The 19,759-nt window shown below is 43.9% G+C and overlaps 1 protein-coding gene and 1 pseudogene across 5 annotated transcripts in view; one reads left to right on the plus strand and one right to left on the minus strand.

Moving 5' to 3' along the window:
- The window catches only part of LOC144147095 (uncharacterized), a 364,907-nt gene that overhangs the window by 95,569 nt on the left and 249,579 nt on the right, over window positions 1–19,759 (plus strand). For all 5 annotated transcript variants that reach the window (XR_013317818.1, XM_077679149.1, XM_077679147.1 and 2 more), the window contains exon 6: window positions 11,524–11,665. Coding sequence is in view for 4 of the 5 variants with exons in the window: in XM_077679149.1 (XP_077535275.1) it covers window positions 11,524–11,665 (142 nt within the window). In the remaining variant the exon portion in view is untranslated. The remainder of the gene's footprint in view (window positions 1–11,523; window positions 11,666–19,759) is intronic.
- On the minus strand, window positions 1,768–4,418 carry LOC144144795 (uncharacterized; annotated as a pseudogene).

Here is a 19,759-nt window from a genome sequence, read left to right on the forward strand (position 1 = left end):
GCAGTTAATGCATGCTACTAAATTATCGGGTATTTTATTCCAGAGTGTAATCCCATTGGGAAAGAAGGATGTAATCATGGCAGATGTGTGTCCATTTATAGGTGCAATAGGATGACTGTGGTTTATGCGGGATGAAGTTCTGTGTGATGGTTGAAGCAGGACGTGCCGTGATTTAGAATGATAATAGAAAGCATGCAGAAGACACAACTGAGAAATGATGCGACGAGATTCAAGTGACAGCAGGTTCGATGATTCTTTCAGTGCAGCAACGCGATATTGTTAGAGTATTGGGAGCAAATAAAACGGGCAGCGCGGTTTTGAATCTGGTCTAAATCGTTAGTTGAAGTTGAAGTTGAAGTTTATTTCCATAAACGTACACCGTTATGGCGGAAAATAGGGTAAAAAGCTGCACTCAGCAACTTGACGAAGCCCTACATCCTTCATGGTAAGATAAGTTTGTGAGGGGTCCCAGATTGAGCAGGCACATTCTAATTTCGGTCGGACATGAGTTTTATAAGCTAGCTTTTTAATGTCCGGCGAGGCTAATTTTAAGTTCTGGCGCAGGTATCCGAGGATGCGTGAGGCCTCCGAACAGATGATTTGAATATGGTTTGACCATGATAGCGACGATGATAGGTGTACTCCGAGATATTTGTATCATAGTGTAGCGCTAATGGTAAGAGAATTTGTGCTATACGTGTACTGCGCTGGGATCGTTTTACGGGTGAACTACATCATTTCGCACTTAGTGAGGTTTAATGGCATAAGAGATTTATAACACCAAGCTACAATTAAATCTAGATCATGTTCAAGTTTAGCTCTGTCATCGGGTTTACAGATTGGCGAGTGCAAAAGGCAGTCATCGGCAAAAAATCTTAATTTTGTTTGTACATTATTGTGCAAGTCCTTTATGTATATTAGAAAGAGAAGCGGGGAGAGGCAGGCACCCTGGGGGACACCTGACGTTACGCCAGAGAGAGGTGAGTCATATTCGTTGGCGCTTGTGAACTGCTCCTCGTTTTTTAGGAAATTTTCTATCCAGCAAATTATGTTGAGAGGGATTCCAAGGTTGCATAGTTTAGAGAGTAATAGGTTATGAGGGACACGGTCGAATGCTTTAGAGAAATCTAAAAATATGGCGTCAGTTTGAAGATTTTTGTCCATGAAGTGAAGTATATCATGTTTGAATTCCGCTGGTTTGGTTTCGCACGATAGTAGTTTCCTGAAACCATGTTGATGAGCAAAGAAAACATTGATGGATTCCAGATAAATCATGAGATTTGAAGCTATGATGTGTTCGAGCATTTTAGATGGGATACTTGTTCAGGAAATAGGTCTGTAGTTTGCTGGGATTGCGTGGTTGCCTGATTTAAAAATTGCAATAACCTTAGCCTTCCAATCGTCTGGTACGTTTCTTGTTTGTAATGATTGTGTGAAGATCAATTAAAGTATCTGGCTATAGACTGAAATGAAACTTTTTAGTAATTTACTGTGAATACTGTCACAACCAGCCGAAGAAGAAACTTTTAGATCGTTAATCAGTTTATATATTGCTTCTGGAGAGGTGTCATTCCTGGCATCGCTACAGCTTCTGGATCCGGCAATGCTACGGTATCAGTGGTATTAGCAGAAGAAAACACAGACGAAAAGCGGTCATTCAAAGGAGAAGCGCACTGTGCGGCGTCGATTGCTTCTCCGTCAGCATTAGTGAGGTCTAATCGATTAGATTGTGACGTAGGGGAAAGAATGCGCCAAAAGTTGTTAGGGTTGATTGAAGAATCGATAATAGGTCATCGGAAAAGAGTTTAATTTAACTACTTTAACTACCGCAATAACTAATTTAACTACCGCATGAGCGGTAGCGCTCCCATGCAGCTGGACTATGGCTTAGGTGAGCCGATCTGTACAAGCGTTTCTTCCGGTTGCAGAGTGATTTTAGCTGTTTGTTAAGCCATTGACAGTTGGAATCTGATTTATTGAGAGTAGTAGGAATGTATTTGTTTTTAAGGTTAATCATTGTAGTCTTAAAAAGTTCCAGTTAGCGTTGACACTTCGAGTTAGGTACGTTATCCTGAAGTTATCTAAGATCTTTGTGAGTTCGTGATTAATGGCGTTAAAATTTTTTCCCCAGTTCTCTCTGATTAACTTCTGTGTGGGAGATTTCTTTTTCAGCGGGGAAGGGATGCAAATATAGATTAGTTTGTGGTCACTAAGACCAGGGAGCGTATTTATTGTTTTTATGTCGTCAGGGCACGAAGTTAGCAGGAGGTCTAGGATATTTATTACCCTTGGTAGGGCAGGTTATGGCCTGGTGAAGATTAAAATCAAGTAGTGTGTTTAAACATTGATGCTCTTGAGACGGTGACCCATTCGACACTGAAAGCAACGACCAGCTAATTGCTGGATAGTTGAAGTCTCCGAATAGAAATATGGGTGCCTCAGGATATTTATTGGTAACTGTAAGTAGGGATTGGTGAAGTAGGTCGCAGAAGTCGGAGTGGCTGTCTGGTGGCTTGTAGCAGGCGCCAAAAACAATTTCGAGGCTCCGTTTGAGACAAGTGCCCCGGTTAATCCTATTTTGTCATCATGGAATATAAGTGAAGATGCTAGGTATTAGTAATGGCTATCAGCACGCCACCTCCTCTCTTGCTATCTTGATCGCGGCGAAAGATTGTGAAGTTCAAATTGGAGGGAAACACTTCCGTATCTATAATGTCTTCATGCAAGCATGTTTCAGTTAGTATGACTATGTCAGCACTGATATCATTTATGAAACTGTAAAGTTCATCGCGTTTAGGAATTATGCTTCGTATGTTATTAAATGCGATGTTTATATTTAGAAATGTCATAGGGGGGACACACGTGTTACACGAGGCGGAATGATTCGAAACCTGTCATCACGAGCCAACGGAGGTGGCTCGTGATAGTGAGTTGTTATCCAATGTAATTATGGGTTAGTTTTCATGTTCCGTAATGCTATTATTTCTCGCGTCATAGAAGTAGGTCTTGTTTCCAACAAACAGCTTGTCCACCCTCAGCATAAATGCACACTTTTTTGGCCGAATGAATTTAAGCAACTTAGTACGCGCAAGGCGAGTGGCTGCAGCAAACTTTTCCCTTACGGCGAAGGTACTTACTTTAAGCTTGATTCCGCAGCCTAAAATATTTTCTTTTTGTTTTGAAGTGAGCAAGCTTTACCACGATTGGTCTTTTTTTGTCAGGGGCAAATTTTCCGATCCGATGAGCACCTTAAATTGCACTTGGTTCGATCGTATTACCGCGTTGGGTGGTGCAAAATGTTAGCACGTTAGGTTCGGACTCTTCCGATGATTCTTTTACAGAGTCCTCCATACCGAAGAAGAGAAGGTTATTGCGGCGCAGTCGATTACTAGCGTCGGTGTTAGCAGATTTTAGTGTTTCTTTTTTATGCTTGATTTTGACGGCGTCTTCAGGTACAGCGATCGGTGAGGGTTCAATTTTGGCTGTTTCTAGAGCTACAATGCGGTTTGTTGATGTTGAGAGAACTGTTTCATGGTTAGTTTGTACTGCCTTGAGCTGGTTAATATCTTCACGAATGGTTAGGACGGTTTCATCGAGCTTCTTGATAGCGTCAAATAGGGCTTCTATCTGAGCTTAAGTTGGGCCGGGGTTTAGTTCCACATCTCCGGATAGCAATAACATCAACTGTGACAGCAAGTGTAGGGTGCGCACCTTGTAACATGTACATAGCAAGTTGCGTAATTTGAAGTCGTAAGGGCACGACACCGCGACAAGGAAGAAGTTGCTGGTAGAGCATTGTTCAGAATGTGTAAGGTAACCAACCTGGTAGGTGAGGAGTGGCGTAAACATACTGCGCAAACCGGTGTCGGGCCCCGGGGTGAGGATGATGTTTTAATAATTAAGTAGGCCGGATTGGTCCCAGGTGATGGGTGACGTCGACGATGAGTAGCGTTGCCAAGCGTAGTTGCAGGCGCATGATGGTGTCGGCAGGCTGGTGATCGGTAACTGGATCCGTCGTTGATCCAAACAGCGCGTGGGCGCTAAAAGCACGGGTAGGCCGCCGTGTGGTGACCACGCGTAGTCGCCCAGGCCACGGTGTCAGCAACCCAACAGCCCATGATCTGGAAGGTGAGAAGCGTCGTAAACAAATTGCGCAAAATGGTGTCAGGCTCCGAGGTGAGGGTGATGTTCCAATGATTAAGTAGGCCGGATTGGTCCCACGTGATTGGTGACGCCGACGATGAGTAGCGTCGCCAGGCGTAGTGGCAGGCGCAGGGTGGTGTCGGCGGGCTGGTGATCGGTAACAGGATCCGTCGTTGATCCAAACAGCGCGTGGGCGCTAAAAGCACGGATGGGACACCGGGTGGTGGCCGAGCGTAGTCACCCAGGCTAGCGGTGTCAGCAACCCAACAGGCCATGATCTGAAGGTGAGGAGCGGCGTAAGCATACTGCGCAAACCGGTGTCGGGCCCCTAGGTGAGGGTGATGTTCCAATGATTAAGTAGGCTGGATTGGTCCCACGTGATTGGTGACGTCGATGGTGAGTAGCGTTGCCAGGAGTAGTTGCAGGCGCAGGGTGGTGTCGACGGGCTGGTGATCGGTAACAGGATCCGTCGTTGATCCAAACAGCACCTGGGCGCTAAAAGCCCGGGTAAGCCACCGGGTGGTGACCAAGCGCAGTCACCCAGGCCAGCGGTGTCAGCAATCCAACAGGCCACCATCTGGAAGGTGAGGAGCGGCGTAACAATACTGCGCAAACCGGTGTCAGGCCGTAAGGCGTGACGTAATTTAAACAGCTGGCGGGAATGATCATGTGACATATTTGGATCTTCCGCCTGCGTAAAAGTGACGTAATGTTACGCAATAGCTTCAAAATGGCGGCTGCTATCGGCGTAAAATAGGGTAAAAAATTTGACTGACCTTTGGCTCCGTGAAAAGCCCGTGAATTTGCAGCAGACGCAGTTTTGCATGAAGGGTGGTTTAGAGCCAGTTTTATACGGAAAGAAATAATTGTTTTGAGTCTTTCCAAGCCAGCCATCACAAAGCACGCAACTAACGTACCGTGGTTTCATTTTATGTGTGGCACTAAAATAAAATTTATTTGTGTGCGTAACAGCAACATAAGATGGCAGTAAAAGCCTCTGCATGGCAAACAGAACCCAATGCATGACATTTATTCACACTCCTCCTAGTAAGCTGCTGGGTCACATCATCAAAGTCAAGAGAAATATAGCAAAGAAAAGTGACTATTTATGCATTACTGTGCTGATTGAAGTCGACATTGCCGAATGAGTGAATCGGCAACATCGGTACGCTCCGTGGATATCAGGTGTATCGCTTCGGTGCCCGTATGCGTCACACAAGCGATGGTCGCGACCTTCTTTTTCTGTGATCACGCGATCAATTTGTTACATGACAGCAGACGACAGCGTGGCGGCGGTGGCTGCAGGGAAGGTGATAACTCAACAAAGCCTACATTGAAGCACAGAGCTCAACTATGTTGCATAAAGCGATTGAAAGGAGTAAATAGATACGGTAGAAAAGATTGTGTGATGTTGTTTAGCTCAACATCTCTCTTTCGCTCGCTTTTGGACTAAGGTTGCTCGATCACCTTGTGGTGTTGACGCCAGCGTTGAGCTACAGAAATATGTTTCTCTTGCCAGCCTCAGCTATCGTCCTAATTCTTATAACAGATGCAAAGGGCTTATATTTTAATGCGCAATATTTGATACGTTGGTTCTGACCTTATGATGAAGCGTCAAATATCACTGTATGTCGTCATAGCTACACGTGCAACACGTCACTGATTGCTTACGTTGTGCTTACGCAAAAAACATGGTGAATTTCCTGTGAATTTGTGCAGGTGAGAATAGTGCCAAGGGTCGTCTTCTCCGATCCTTGTGCGGTAACTGGAGGCTTTGAGTCGTTGGCGGTAAGCGGAGTCTGGCCACCCCGCGTCAACCGCCCGGCTTTGGACCAAAAGCATAATAATTACAGCTAAATCAAAGGTTAACCAAGTGAAACAAGAGTTAACCATGCTAAGCCAAGCGTTGGCTTTGCATATGCAGGGATAGCTGAGGTAAGCCGCAGCCGCTGTTCTCACTTGTCGGCTACACCCGCCTTTCGGACTTCCCTGTGCCTTGTGCAGTTAATCTGGTTTGAGGATGTCCGTGCAGATGAGGCGTTGGCCATCCGGTGGTCACAACGCACAACACGTGGTTTCACAACTCATGATCGGCACAATTACAGCCATTCCCTCAATGAAACGACCTGTTGTGCGTGCGTGTGCGCTTAACATGGAAGTTTATTTGTAGATCACTTTGGTATATGCGAAGAGGCACCATTTCCTCTTGGTTTTGATTTGATAGCCTCCTCGGTGCGGAACGTCACGTAGCCCGTGGTAAGAGGTATGGCTATGATGCGTATCCTTTCACGCTTTCCTTTGCTCGTTAAAAGGACAACAAAAATATTGCCCAACATTGACCTCTTTGAAAAAAAAAAACTAGCCTTTAGTAAATCACAGAACTTCATTATTGCCCCATGGACGTTCGTTTTATCTGAAGAGGTAAGAAACACCACCGAAGACTTGAACTCAATACTACGGAACGTTAAAGTAAGGTGTACGAAATAATAAAGAGTTAGCCATGTGTTTATCCCTTGGCAGCATTCAAGTGGTACGATAAACTTAATCAAAGTTAACAATAAATACCTCAGTCTCGTTTATGGTTGTGGCTCTATGTGGTCACTTGGACGACAAAAGTGCAGACTAAAAACGCCGTGGGAACGTTTCCCTAATATTGTGCCGAAATACTTGTATCTGAATTTCGAATTGAACCACGTCTATTGGAAAGAAGAGTATTCTGAATGGAAAATGTTGATATGATTTTTATGGTCCCTTTAGCTGCAGAACCTTGTCTCACATTTCGTAATTATTCCGCCCTTTCAAATGGTTCCCGAACCTGTGAAAGCGCTATTTAAAGGAGGGCGCAGTTTAGAAGAGCAGTGAGCGATATCCATGAGTAAGGAACGGGTTGAGAAACAAAGTTGGGTGGTAAGCGAAGGCCAGAAGAAACACGGGTTTTACGTTTTCAGGGTGGTATACGGTAACTACAAAGTAAAGGCATTGGAACCACAACATAACAAAACATATCTAAGGCATAGTTGTGGCAACATTTTCAATCGTCAGCCAGCGACGTACAGCTGTCTTGGTGCGTGCTGGGGCCGCTCTCGATGATACCTGATTAGAACGTTGGTTGCGATGACAAAAATACCAATAAATGAAAAAGCCTTGGTTATTGACGTTAGAGTGATTGTTGATGAACACCGGCATGGGCAACGCGCGCTTAGGTGAGCTGCAATACCACGATAGTATCGAGCCATTCGCCGCGTCTTACCGGTGTCGGATAATGCAGGCTTTGTAGTTTTATAATCGAAACACTAGTTCGCCATCTTCAAAACCATTTTCTTCACCTACCTTTTTCAATTCCCTCTCATGTTCACCAATACATCTTATCATAGTCGTCATTGTCGTTCTCTCCATTATTTCCACCACCCTCGTCAACGTTATGAATATCATTATCACCGTCATTAGTATATTCATCATCATCGTCCTGTAACACACATTGTGTGATCTAGGGTTCTCTGCAACATTTGCAGTTAATTGAATTGTGAGGTAACAGAGGCGTTTCTTTCCTGCCGATTGCTTTTCAAGCACCGCTTGTGTTGGCTGGCTAGGGCCGTCTGTGTGGGCGTACGGCACCATAATGAAAACCTAATGGGAATCGTCTTTCTCGTTCGAAGCTGTCGTTCAGCGTTCGCAGCTGCCGAGAGAGCGCGCAGAAGTGTAGCGCTAGATCACGCCGTAATGGCGCCAACCAGGCTAGTCGCGCGCATCGCGCCACATCGCAGAGACGGTCACTCGCTGTAGTTGGGCAGTTCATCTTCTACCGCGAGATGTGTAGGCCACGCGTGGTTACTCCGCGGAAGAGCGGCAACTCATTGAAGAACGCAAAAATTCCCGAAAATTGCAGAAGAACCATCTACAGCTCATACCATACCTTATAATGGCGTTCGAGTTAGTCTCAGCGAAATTAAAAAAGTGTCGTTTTGGTCTCATCAATGGTTTTGCATTTGTATTTCGGCCATTGCGTTTAGATTTCGGCAGATGGGACAAGTTTTTTTGTGTTTTTGGTCGTCTGTATATCAAGCCTTTTCTATTAACTTCTTTGTTTCCCGTATTTCTCAACTATTTATTTAAAAGGAATACTTGAGCTGTCGTTGAGCATCTGTGCTACCTGTTCTTCTATACCCTCATTTGGTCAGTTAGTTTGAACTGAAATATAATCTACCCGCAATTTTCCCTTATTGCACGATGCTGGTTTCCCTTCTGTAAGTGTTATCCTTAACAGTCTTGTCTTCATTGCCCGTTGCACAGATCGAAGTTTTCTATTTAGTTTCTTTGCGATACGCAGGCTTCCTGCGCTATTAGTCATTCGCGCATGCGCTCATTATTTGCATGCAAACGTTTTTTTTGACTGGCAGAGCGTTTATGAACACTTGATCGAACATCATATGCCTCTTTCGAAGTTGAAGCCCCGGCATGCTCTAGATTGTACTACGCCTCGCCTTCACAACACGCAACGAAGGCCGTTCATTTGCTAAAGTGGCTGCCGCGAACGATCATGGTAAAACGAGCTTTGAAACACAAACAGTGGATCTTCTTGGTTTACAGCGAAGCTGTTAGCTTCTGGTTCGTCGGAAAATTTTGTGTGGTAAACTTAAGAGCCAGACACGATTTAGCAGTTTTTTCCTAAGACGGCGAGCGCATACTTCAGGCCCATCAGCCATGCAGCGTACAGATCAGTATTCGTTTAAAAAACCATAAAACAATCATCGAAACCGCATTATGGATGCTAAAGCCCCTTTGAACAATGTGTTCACACCATGTGTTCGTAGTAAACATTATGTGTGCAGATTATGTTTGAAAGATAGGCAGCACTAGTCTCACTAAATAAAGCAATTTGTGCCCAAGACGACCAGCGCATGCGTCAGGCTAGGCAGGACCCAGCAGTTGCCGCCAGAGAAGCCGAGCGCAAGCGACAAGCCCGCCGTGACGACGAGAAACATTTTATACCCTCCCTCATCAGCATTTGCCGTGGTTTACAAGAGCCCCGCTGGGCATCCACTTTCGCAGGGTGGGATGGCGACTATTTCTCAGTAAGGCACCTTTGGCCACTAAGCACTGTTGGTGGTTCCAAATCAAAAGAAATGTGCAATAACTTAAAGACTACAGTTTATTTGCGACGGACCAGTTGGTGATCAAAGACAATCCTCTTATGTGGTAATATATGATACTTTAGCAAATACCAGTGGGCCTAATTTTTGGCGCACAACATGCTGATGGTTTTTTCATATTCATTTTCCTCAGAAGCACTGCCAGTAGACCCTAAAAGTGCACCCAAAATTCTTGCTTTGATGAAAAGAGTCTCTTGAAGTGAACGACGACACCACATCTCTTTATTTAGCATAATATTTGTCCTCGGCAAACGCTACGAAAGACTTCCATGGATGTACACTTTTGCAACATGACTAAGCCGTATTGTATATTTTTTATGATATTTAGATCTTGTCGTCACCGCACGCTTCACGAGAACATATATATTTACGGTTTTCTACATGTGTACCGGAAATCTTGACAGAATGTCACCATTAAACACTTTTATTCGCTAGAGGAAGGACACGCTGTTACTCAGAAGAAGATAACAAGAATGGAAACAACGAACGTTTCGCACAATTCCAAAGCAACCTGCAAATACAAATTTTTATGGCGGTATCTACAACCGTATTGCTGAATAGAACTGATGAAAAGCAACAAATGTTTAGACAGACCATGAAAACATGGTGCTTTGGTACTCCTAAGTTGCACTGTTTAAACCGTAAGGGCCTGTTGTTTTATGCTTGTGCGTCATAACTTTTTGCAAAAATATTTGCCGAATGCACAACTCCCCTCATCTAATACGTTTTGCTAGATATCGAAGCGGACCGTACAACTTCACCACAAAGTTTAAAAACCAATTTTGCGGGGAAATGTTTGTTGCTATTCAATTATTACATCGAATAACCACCAACGAAGGACATGGGCAATTGTGATGTCTAATGTGCAATCAACAGACGAAAACATTTAAGCTAATGGGGCCTTAGACGAAATGTGTTTCCTGAAATCGCTTGCTGAAATTGACGTAAGCTGAACGAGCAAGACACTCATTTTCACAGCGAACAGGAATTGCAAGCCATTGTCCTGGGTGTTCACATGATCCCTGACGTGATAGCTCAAAATACAACCGTGTTATAAGCGAATTTTAGCTGACCGTTTTTCACGGTCCGCTACGCTTTGATGGTAAGCGGAATCCCCATTGCGCATGCTTGGCGCGCTTGACAACACATGGCATTGACTCCGGTTTAGCTGAGCGGGCCGCCGGTACCGGAGCGGACCATCGAAAATGCGTCAGCTTAAACTCTCTGTAATCTTCATTGAGATCTAAAACTCCACGAAAGAGTTACGCACCCCAAAAACGATGACACACTACGCCACATCGTATTAAACTACTGTGTGGAACAATCTAGCGTGGCCATAGCATTGATATCCGAGTGCAGTGAATACCTGCCCCAGTGGTAATCCCGGGAATTAAGAGGTCATTGCCTCCCGAGGGAGACGATTCTCAAGAACCTCTCACAGTATCCAGCGATTTCTCTTAAAAATACCCTCATGGGAAGGATGCAGGACGACACTTTTACAAGAAAGCAAAAAAAGTGGTGGTATCAACATTTTCGGAGATACTGCTTCCGATACCCCGCAACAAACCACGAGCTGCAGAAATTACTCTTACAAAATCCCGCACGGGTGGTCCCCTTAGAAAAGATATCATAGATCACCGGAAATGCCATCCCCAAACCAAGAACAAACAAGGTCCACCATACCGGCGTCTGTGCTCCTTGTTCTACCAAGATCACCTTACAGTCAGACACTTGCAGTGGCCAAGTAGTATCCTCGAAGGATTCCGAACAAGACACAAGCCCCCTGGTTTCACATCTCTGCCAAAACCGATGACGTGCAGCTTGGAGTGTGAGCGTTCGTGAAGGAGGCTTACCTCGTCAATATAACTTGAACTTCGTCGACCCTGAACCCCTAACTACTTCCGCTATTTCCCAAACAGGCCAGAGTGCCATCCTTCATAAACAATCTATCATTCATTCGTTACTAAAAAATCACCGTATTCTCAGTATGTGTATGTCTGCACAATTATATATAGTTTAAGTGCCGTGGGTAGCCAAAAATAAATATGCTAGCAAGTAAACAGGCATGCAAAAAAGGTTTTTAAGCGACTGTATAGGGCGGACAAAGATCAGAAAACACAGGGCAATATGCGATTACATGAAGAATATCTAAAGTAAAAGACAGATATTTTTCGGTTTGTAAATTAATGCCCATTTATCTGTCGATGCATTTCTTTTTGCCGTCCAACAGATTGACTGCCTTCTTACACCTGGGAGAGTTGTTCACGTGAACCGGCACGGTGACGTCATTGTCGAATTTTCTTGTGGCCGTGTGTGGTGTATCCATTCAAGTTGCCTCCAACCCATCGAGAGCGAGGAAGCATGCGAGAAAAGTAAGAGTGTTTATGTTCTTTTTACTTAAAATATCAGTATATCAACGTAAAATAAGTGCAACTATCAAGCAGAATTTAAACTTCAATATTCAAAGATTCAAAGATTTTATTTCCTCAGAAGTACGAGGAGGCAGGCTGGGACTAAAGGCTACAAAGCCTCACAGAGGCCCCAGCCCCCTTTGGTACAGTACAATGATGAGGCAAAATCAATCCAGCTAGAAATTATAATGTGAGTTACAAAAATACAAGCAACATGTAGAGCACAACACATTACAGAACAATACGGGAATTGTACAGTAAGATACATTAGAGTACAAAAGAGTAATGTAAAACAAAATACAAGTGGACAATCAGAGTAGAACTATGATTGAGTTTTGAAGACAGACACAATTACAAAACCTGCGCATTGAACAGGTCTAGACGACATCTACAGTTCTAGCCATTGAAGCAGATATTATGATTTAAGAGGTATTGATTCGCCCGTGTTATAAATATGCTTGTACTGCATTTGAAATCAATGTGGTCTCCAACTTTGTTGAGCATGTCGGTGTGTTGAAACAGAGAAGACTGCCTGCCGTAGTTTGTTCGCAATTTCGGTGTATGTATTTTGACACACCTAAGAGGGTATATACTGCTATTGTCGTTATGTTTGCCATGGAGATTCTCTTTGTGTATTGCTTGTAAAAGCTTCATATAATAAATTGGGTGAGTCGCATGCTATACTGAACAAATAGTGGACCCGTTCTCAAGTTGGCATAGGGCCCGTGAAAATTGGCAAATAGACGTAGAACTCTTTTCTGTGAGACGATCAGCCGTTTGTAATTTGTTTTGTTTGTTGTTCCCCACGCTAATATCCCGTAGCAAAGCCTAGAATAGAGAAGAGTGTTATAAAGCTGTGCTTTCAACCAAAGCGGTAATAAGCCTGTCAATCTGTAGAGAGCGCCAATATTTTTTGAAATTTCATTGCCTAAGTGTTCTATATGAGGATGCCAAGATAATTCTTCATGAAACCATGCTCCTAAGAACTTCTGTTCTTTGACTTGGTTGATCATATTGCCCCGATATTCAATATGAAGGCCTTGATATACCTTCTTATTAATTGGTCTAAAAATAATATAGGTAGTCTTCGATGCGTTTAGCTGTAAGTGTTTTTCGTGCAACCACTTTAACAACATCTCTAAGTATCAATTTACTTCATACTGGAGTTCCCTTATACTGCTACTGGAGAAAAATATGTTCGTGTCATCTGCTTACATGGCTATCTTGGGTGTAGAAGGTATGTTGTTTGGAATATCATTCACATAAATTAAGAATAACAACGGTCCCTGCTATGACCCTTGCGGGACACCCTGTTCCATTGCCAATAACTCTGATGAAATACCGTTAAATTCAACCAATTGCTAACTATTACCTAAATAGCTCCTTAATAGGTCAGCCGCTATTCCGCGTATTCCTATTTTTTTAGTTTTCTTAGCAATATTTTATGATTGATAGAGTCAAATGCTTTTTGTAGGTCCACGAATTATCCGAGTGTAAATTTCTTTGTCTCTATATTTTCTATTATACTGTCCTTAATATTAAGCAGAGCTTCCCGTGTTGACTTGTTTTTTTGAAAGCCGTACTGATACAGTGAAATGACCTTGTGTGTGTTGAAAAAGTTTGTTAGTCTATTATGTATTACATCTTCAAATATTTTTGAAAAGACAGTCAACACAGAGATTGGCCTGTAATGGGATAACTGGTCAACGCCACCACGTTTGTGCATTGGCCTAACTCGTGCTAGTTTCTATTTTTGTAGAAAAACTCCAGTAGATAATGTCAAATTAATAATAAAAGCTAAAACTTCTATAATTTCAGAAGCGATGTGTTTAACAGGAAGGGGTTTTTGTTAAAGGACCGAGGCGAGGACCGCGGGACGTGAGTGATTCTTTTTAATGGCGGATGGGACTTTACAATGATGGTGATAGTAGGAAGCAGCTGCTAATGGCCACCTCTTCTTCCTTTCGGATTTTTCCCGGCCACGCGATAAATGGCGAAGGAGAATGGGCATGACGTGAAGGATTGCAGTTATAACGGTCATCAAGCACTCGTCTTTTATCACTTTCGTCTAAGGTCCCGTGATCAGTTCAATGTGCTCGAAATCCTTGTCATGAACGTCGTAGCCGCCCTGTGTTAGTCTAGTCTATACTTTCGTTTCCATCGATGCTTGGTGCGTTTGTGATACCTGCGCCTTGCAGAATCTGAGCAGGGTAATCGACTCGATTGCACCGTCGTCCGTCCTGGATGACGACCTTGCAGACTTCGTACAAACTTCATGCGGCATGGTCGTCGGGTTGACTGTCGGGTCCTAAGAAAATTCAAGTACCGGATGTATCTCTTCAGGTGTATACAGGTCCTTCGACATGGGGCTTTCCCTTGATTCCTTGCTTTTAGTCTCACATTGTAGTGGATCACACGTTTCGGTTGAGCCTTATTTGTGCTACTTGTACCTGCCTGTCGTAGGGTTGTCCGGCTTCGCCATTTTCGCCGTCGTTGTTTTGGCATCGGGGTTATAAAATCTTCACGTTTTGCTGTATTCAATAAAATCCCCTCCAAAGTCGTGTTTCCGTGATGGCAACATATAGTTGAACGATCGACGGGTCCGCCTGTAACTTCGTCAATCTGTCGATGTTTCTGCAGTGTTCTTTTGTTCCCCTTCGGGGTTCCATGAAGTCGCTCGTTGTGCGGTGAACACTTCTTAATCTCTTCAAAATCCTGCGCAGAAGACTTCTTTTTTGGTACCTCAAGTGTAGTGCCGTCACTTCTATCCCTCGTTATATTCATTCGAGGTAATGACGCGGGTTCATCGTTTGCACCGTCAACTGTGGGAAAAGCTGTTGTCAGTTCATCTGAGCGAGCCTTAGGAGCAGCTGCCGGCACTTTGTCGATTGAGGCATTATGTTGTTCTTTGCAAGTACCAGCTCGTTCGGTGACATGGGGCTCCTGACGATCGTCCTTCGAATGTGCCGCCAAATCGCTGTTTTTGTTAGGACGGCCACTGTTCTTCAGTGCTGACTCTGTTCTTTATGGTGCTGTTGTCTTGTTCGGAGGCTATTGCTACAGTATCATTGCTAGAATATTTTTGTAACTCCGGGAACAATCGCTCCATTCTAAATTTTGTCAGCAGGATTGAATCTTCGAATTCTAATGATGCTTCATATTCTTTCTCTAAATCGTCCAATTCGACAAGCTCTTCAATTTCACCGTCCAGTTTCTTCAGGATTTCATATTTTTCTAATAAACTTTTTTTCAGGGACATTAGCTCACCGATTGATGATGTCTCGTCAGTCATGCGGGATTTAATGTCGTCGATCAGTGCTTTGACGTCCTGTCGGATTGGGCTTCTTGTTTGGCAAATGCCTCGCAGGTCCATTTTCGACGTCGTTAATGTCTAGGTGGTCGTCGAGAAGGATCACGCTCGGTTGAATGTTGAAGCAATTGTCGTTGATGTCGAAGCCGTTGTCGTTGTCTTTCAGTGGTCTACGCGAGACGTCCGCGGAGAATCGGTAAATCGTTGAGACCGTGGGGTCCGCTGCCGGTCTGGCGCGTCCTCAAGTCCTTGTGTTTTCTCCGCAGGCGCTTTCGGTCAATGGTCAGGAGCAGCAGTGTAGTCCCATCGTTGCGGTCACTCACGTCATCGTTGTGGGGCGGTCCGCACTCAGGTTTTAACTGTGTTATCGTTGGATAATGGTCACGGCACCATTTTGTTAAAGGACCGAGGCGAGGACCGCGGGACGTGAGTAATTCTTTTTAATGGCGGATGGGACTTTACAATGATGGTGATAGTAGGAACAGCTGCTAATGGCCACCTCTTCTTCCTTTCGGATTTTTCCAACAGGGGTGCAATACATTCGATGCCAGATGCGACGTTGTGTTTAAGTTTAAAAATAAAAGTTTGCACCTCACTCGCGTTTGCCGGACTTAAAAAGATAGAGTTTTAACGTTGAGACTGTTCCAGTGTATGGCTACATTTATTTTGATCGACCTCCGAAAGGTAAGCCCCTGCTTTGATGAAATGCCTATTCATTGCGATTGCCATTTCGGCTGATTCTACTCGTTTACCGTTCAAGCGAGCAACATGCGACTGCGTGCTCTTCTTGCGGCCCGTTATCACATTCACTGTTGCCTAAATCTTTTTTGAATCATTACGTATATCCTCGAACAGGCGTTCATAGTATCTTAGCTTGGCACTGTTCAGGTAGCTCTGCAGTTTGTTTCTACATTTTTTGAATTCTAGAACAGGTTAGGGTCACGGGTTCGCAAAAAAGAGTGATACATTGAGTTTTTTTTTAATTAGTTTAAGAAGTTGTTGATCTATCCAGGGCTTTCGCACCTTTCGGGAATTTTTTTGTTATGCCACTGGTTGAAACGCTAAGTCGTAGCACGCCAGTATGTACCTGAAAAATAGGCCATAAGCTTTGTTTGAGTCGTTTTGAGCGAAAACTTCCTTCCAGTCAAAAACTCTGACAAGGTCTATGAACTGCTCCAGTCCCGAACTAATTATTCTACGCCGAAAATTTCTGTCACAAGTATTGCCGCTTACAGTAACGTTCGTGTTGGAAAAACAAAACACTGGTAAATGATCACTAAGATCAGCGGAAAGGACGCCAGCCTGAATCTCATCGATGTTGATATTATAAAGACAGATATCTAGCAGGGTAGCACTACTAGAAGATACCCTAGTCGGTAGTTCTACGAGATTTGTGTATGCCTGGCATGCCAGTACGTTTTTATTTCCAGAGACCATTTATCCGCTTACCTCATGTCTATATTGATATCCCCCATAATAACACAACAGTTGTTATTACTGCTACCAAACTGAAGGAGTCGTTCAAAAAAAATGCTAAAGCTTTACCTGTCACCATTTGGTTGTCTATAGACCACAGACACTGAGGTCTTTCCCAAACGACTTGTTAAGCACTCAACATCGTTATTACTCCTAGAAAAGTCGTCAATGACCGTATACGGTAGAGATTATTTAAGGTAAATTGCAACTCCACCCCCCTCCTGGTCTGTCTGAAAAGGTGTTTAGATCGGTATCCATTAAAGAATGGAATCGCATAATTTTTAGTCAAACAAGTTTCCGAAAAGCACAGCAGATCAGGTTCAGGTTTAAATTGTTTCAAAGAAGATAATAATGTCATCTAGCTTGTTTCTCTTGCTCCTGGCATTTAAAGGCATCAACGCAAGTTTACGACAACCGGTAAACGCTTTGGAAAAACTGTCAATGTCATAATAAGATTTACCGCTTTCCGTAAGTGTCGTAATGAGAGGGAATTGGTCAAGTTGCCTCTAATACTGCAGTCAGTACTTTCCCGACCAGAATTCCAAATGCCTCTTTCCCGGCATATTTCTGGTTTTGCGCTTCTTTCGCTCTGTCCTTTTTCATCGTTCAAAGTTGGAAACTATAGTCACTGCAGCAATAGCACGTACGTACATGCAAAGATGGAAGCTCTTCTATAGCAGTTCGAAATTCCCTACTATGCGCCGACTTACACATTGACAAGAAGATGCGTTCAGCCTCCTCCGCGACGCGCCGGAGGTACGTCGGGCAGTCGCGGGAGGAGAATGCATGGCGCGTGTCAATGTCCCCGCCGCTGTCGTAGTTGTGCTTCTTGCACACCCAACAGGAGGGAGGCCTGATGCAACCTTCGTAGTGGTGGTCGTCTTCGCACCTGGAGCATTTTGAGTCTGATGAACTGCAGTATTTCTCCAGGTGGTCGTAGACAGAACAATTGCTGCAGCGTGGGAGGAATGTGTTATCAAAGAAACGACACCGTATCCACGAAATGTTCAGATGAGTTTTACCCAGCAGTGCATTGTATCCTTTTTTCTTGATTTGCAGTATGACAGCCTTGCCATGTTTTCCTTTCCACGATGCCTTGACCTTTAGATCCTCCCCCGAGAAGTCGAGATGGTTTTGCTTGATGACACCTTGTGGGATGGAGTCTGTCTTGATGTCCTCTGCTATGCCTTCTATTTTGATTTCGGGAGCTTTGCTTTCGGGACTATTGTCGTGATGTGTTTTTTCAAGCTGTCATGTGTCCTGATAATTTCATCAAGTCTGTCTATTCCTGTTTTACAACTGGAAGAGATGACTACCCCTTCTCTTGACGGCCTGATATTAACATCCTTAAGGCGCATGTCCGCGGGGTCAATGGTCTTCTTAATTTCCTCAGTTACCTTCACGGAGAGAAGGCTTGACTGCACTACAAGTGCAGTTTTCGTTTTCTCCCTTGTTGCAGGTTTGTCTGGCTCAGACTTGGGGAATTCTTTCTTGGGCCATATGGGAGCTCCTGGGATAATAGCATGGGCCTCCCTGAGACCCTTGACCTTCCCTTGTTCAACTTTCAGTTCTTGATTTGCTTCAAGCGCTATCGTCTTTACTCTGGAGTATTCTGTTAGTAGAAAGTCCAAGTCTTTGCGGACTTCTTGTTCTTGGCACTTGATTAAAATCGACATTAGGGACTTAAAAAATCTGCGATTGATGTTCGCCAGCTTGGCCAGAAGCGAATTATCCTTGCCTGGATAATTTGTGAGTGTTTGTTTGAAGCTAGGGGAATCGTCTTTACAGTCTTCGGTGCTTTTACTCCTTGTCGACTGTTCTACTGGGTAGCCACATTCCGATGCCGAGCCCTCTGTTGGGATTGCGTTTGTGAAGGGAAGTGTTCTTTCTTCATGGTATCCCTGCACTTGTTCCAGTTTTTCTGCTTTGTCTGTCTCGGAAAGAAGCACTTCTTTAGGAACCTCTGCAGAGTCCGAGACAGGATCTGATGGTTCTTCGCTCATTGTGCCTTCGCTTTTCTTTCTGTGAAGTTTTTTCCTGTTTGATACGCGTTTTTCTTGCATTTTTCCTTCGTTCGTGTCATCGTGCAACACAATTACTGGAAACGGTTAGCTACAATGGCTGCGGATGGATGGATGAAGGCAAATGTATTGATAGCCTGCAGATCGACGCCCTACAGCATCGCGACGCGGAGAAAAGGTTATGGAAGTGGGGAACGACCAAACCACTTTGCGTAGCCCTGAAGGCGTGTGGTGAGCCGACAGGTGCAGTAATTTTAGACAGCGTGTCCCAGCAAACAATCATAATGCGTTCAAATGTTGCTGCTACCACCTACCTTAATCTATAGTTATCTCCATTAGGTCTGGAGGTGGCAACATCACCCAGTAGGCTGACCAGCTTTGATGCAGCTATTGCAGTGCGTTTAAATACCCTGAGCAACCAGACTGAATGATTAAGGAAGCATGCATCAGATAAAGTGCTCTGACGTATTTGCAGGCGTTCCACAGTGTCCACCCAGCCATAATGTGTATAAAAGCTCCTTTTTTGTTTTAGCCAGAATTCACCTTTCAAAGCCAGAATTCTCCTCTTAGTTACACGCGGTGCACATTCCGCAATATTCGCCGGAAAACGTAAACGCATTTAAATTTTAAAAGGTGACATATACCAATGTTGTAACAGGCTTGAAGCTGATGCGAGATGTAATAAATTTTATGTTCCCGGCGGATGCAGAAATGTTTGATTCCTGAAGGCATGGCAAGATGTGGCTCATTTTTGATTTTGTAATACAATCTGATTCTATCTTTTTCTGTTTTTGATTTCGCAACGGTCGTTTTACGGAGACCAGTATTGTAGTCAAGAAAATTGCATACTTAAGCAAATGAGCAAATTGCAATGGTGAATAAATGTGTTTCCTAGGCTCAACTGAGCGATACAAAATATCTTGACTCTGCGTGTCACATCACTGTTCAACACACAGGATTGTAAATGACATGCTTTTATTTAAACTATTTTAAAAAGTGTTCTTCGTATTTCCCAAGGAGCAGGCTCAATTCAAAGTAATAGAATGTTCCGTGATTTTTGGTGATTTATTTTAAAGTACAGAATCTGGCTATGTGTTTTCTGCTCCTCGCTTCAATATCTTTTTGAAAGGTCCCACCGCCATATCCTATCAGCTTTAGGGATAATATTACGGATATAGTATCTACTTTAAAGTCATTGTCAGAGTACTCCTAGCTGTCGTGGTCGATACCGCCTGCCCATTAGGCATT

Source organism: Haemaphysalis longicornis, unplaced genomic scaffold (genome assembly GCF_048455015.1).
Source record: "Haemaphysalis longicornis isolate Haplotype H1 unplaced genomic scaffold, Haemaphysalis longicornis Haplotype H1 scaffold_7, whole genome shotgun sequence".
Classification (NCBI taxonomy): Eukaryota; Metazoa; Arthropoda; class Arachnida; order Ixodida; family Ixodidae; genus Haemaphysalis; species Haemaphysalis longicornis.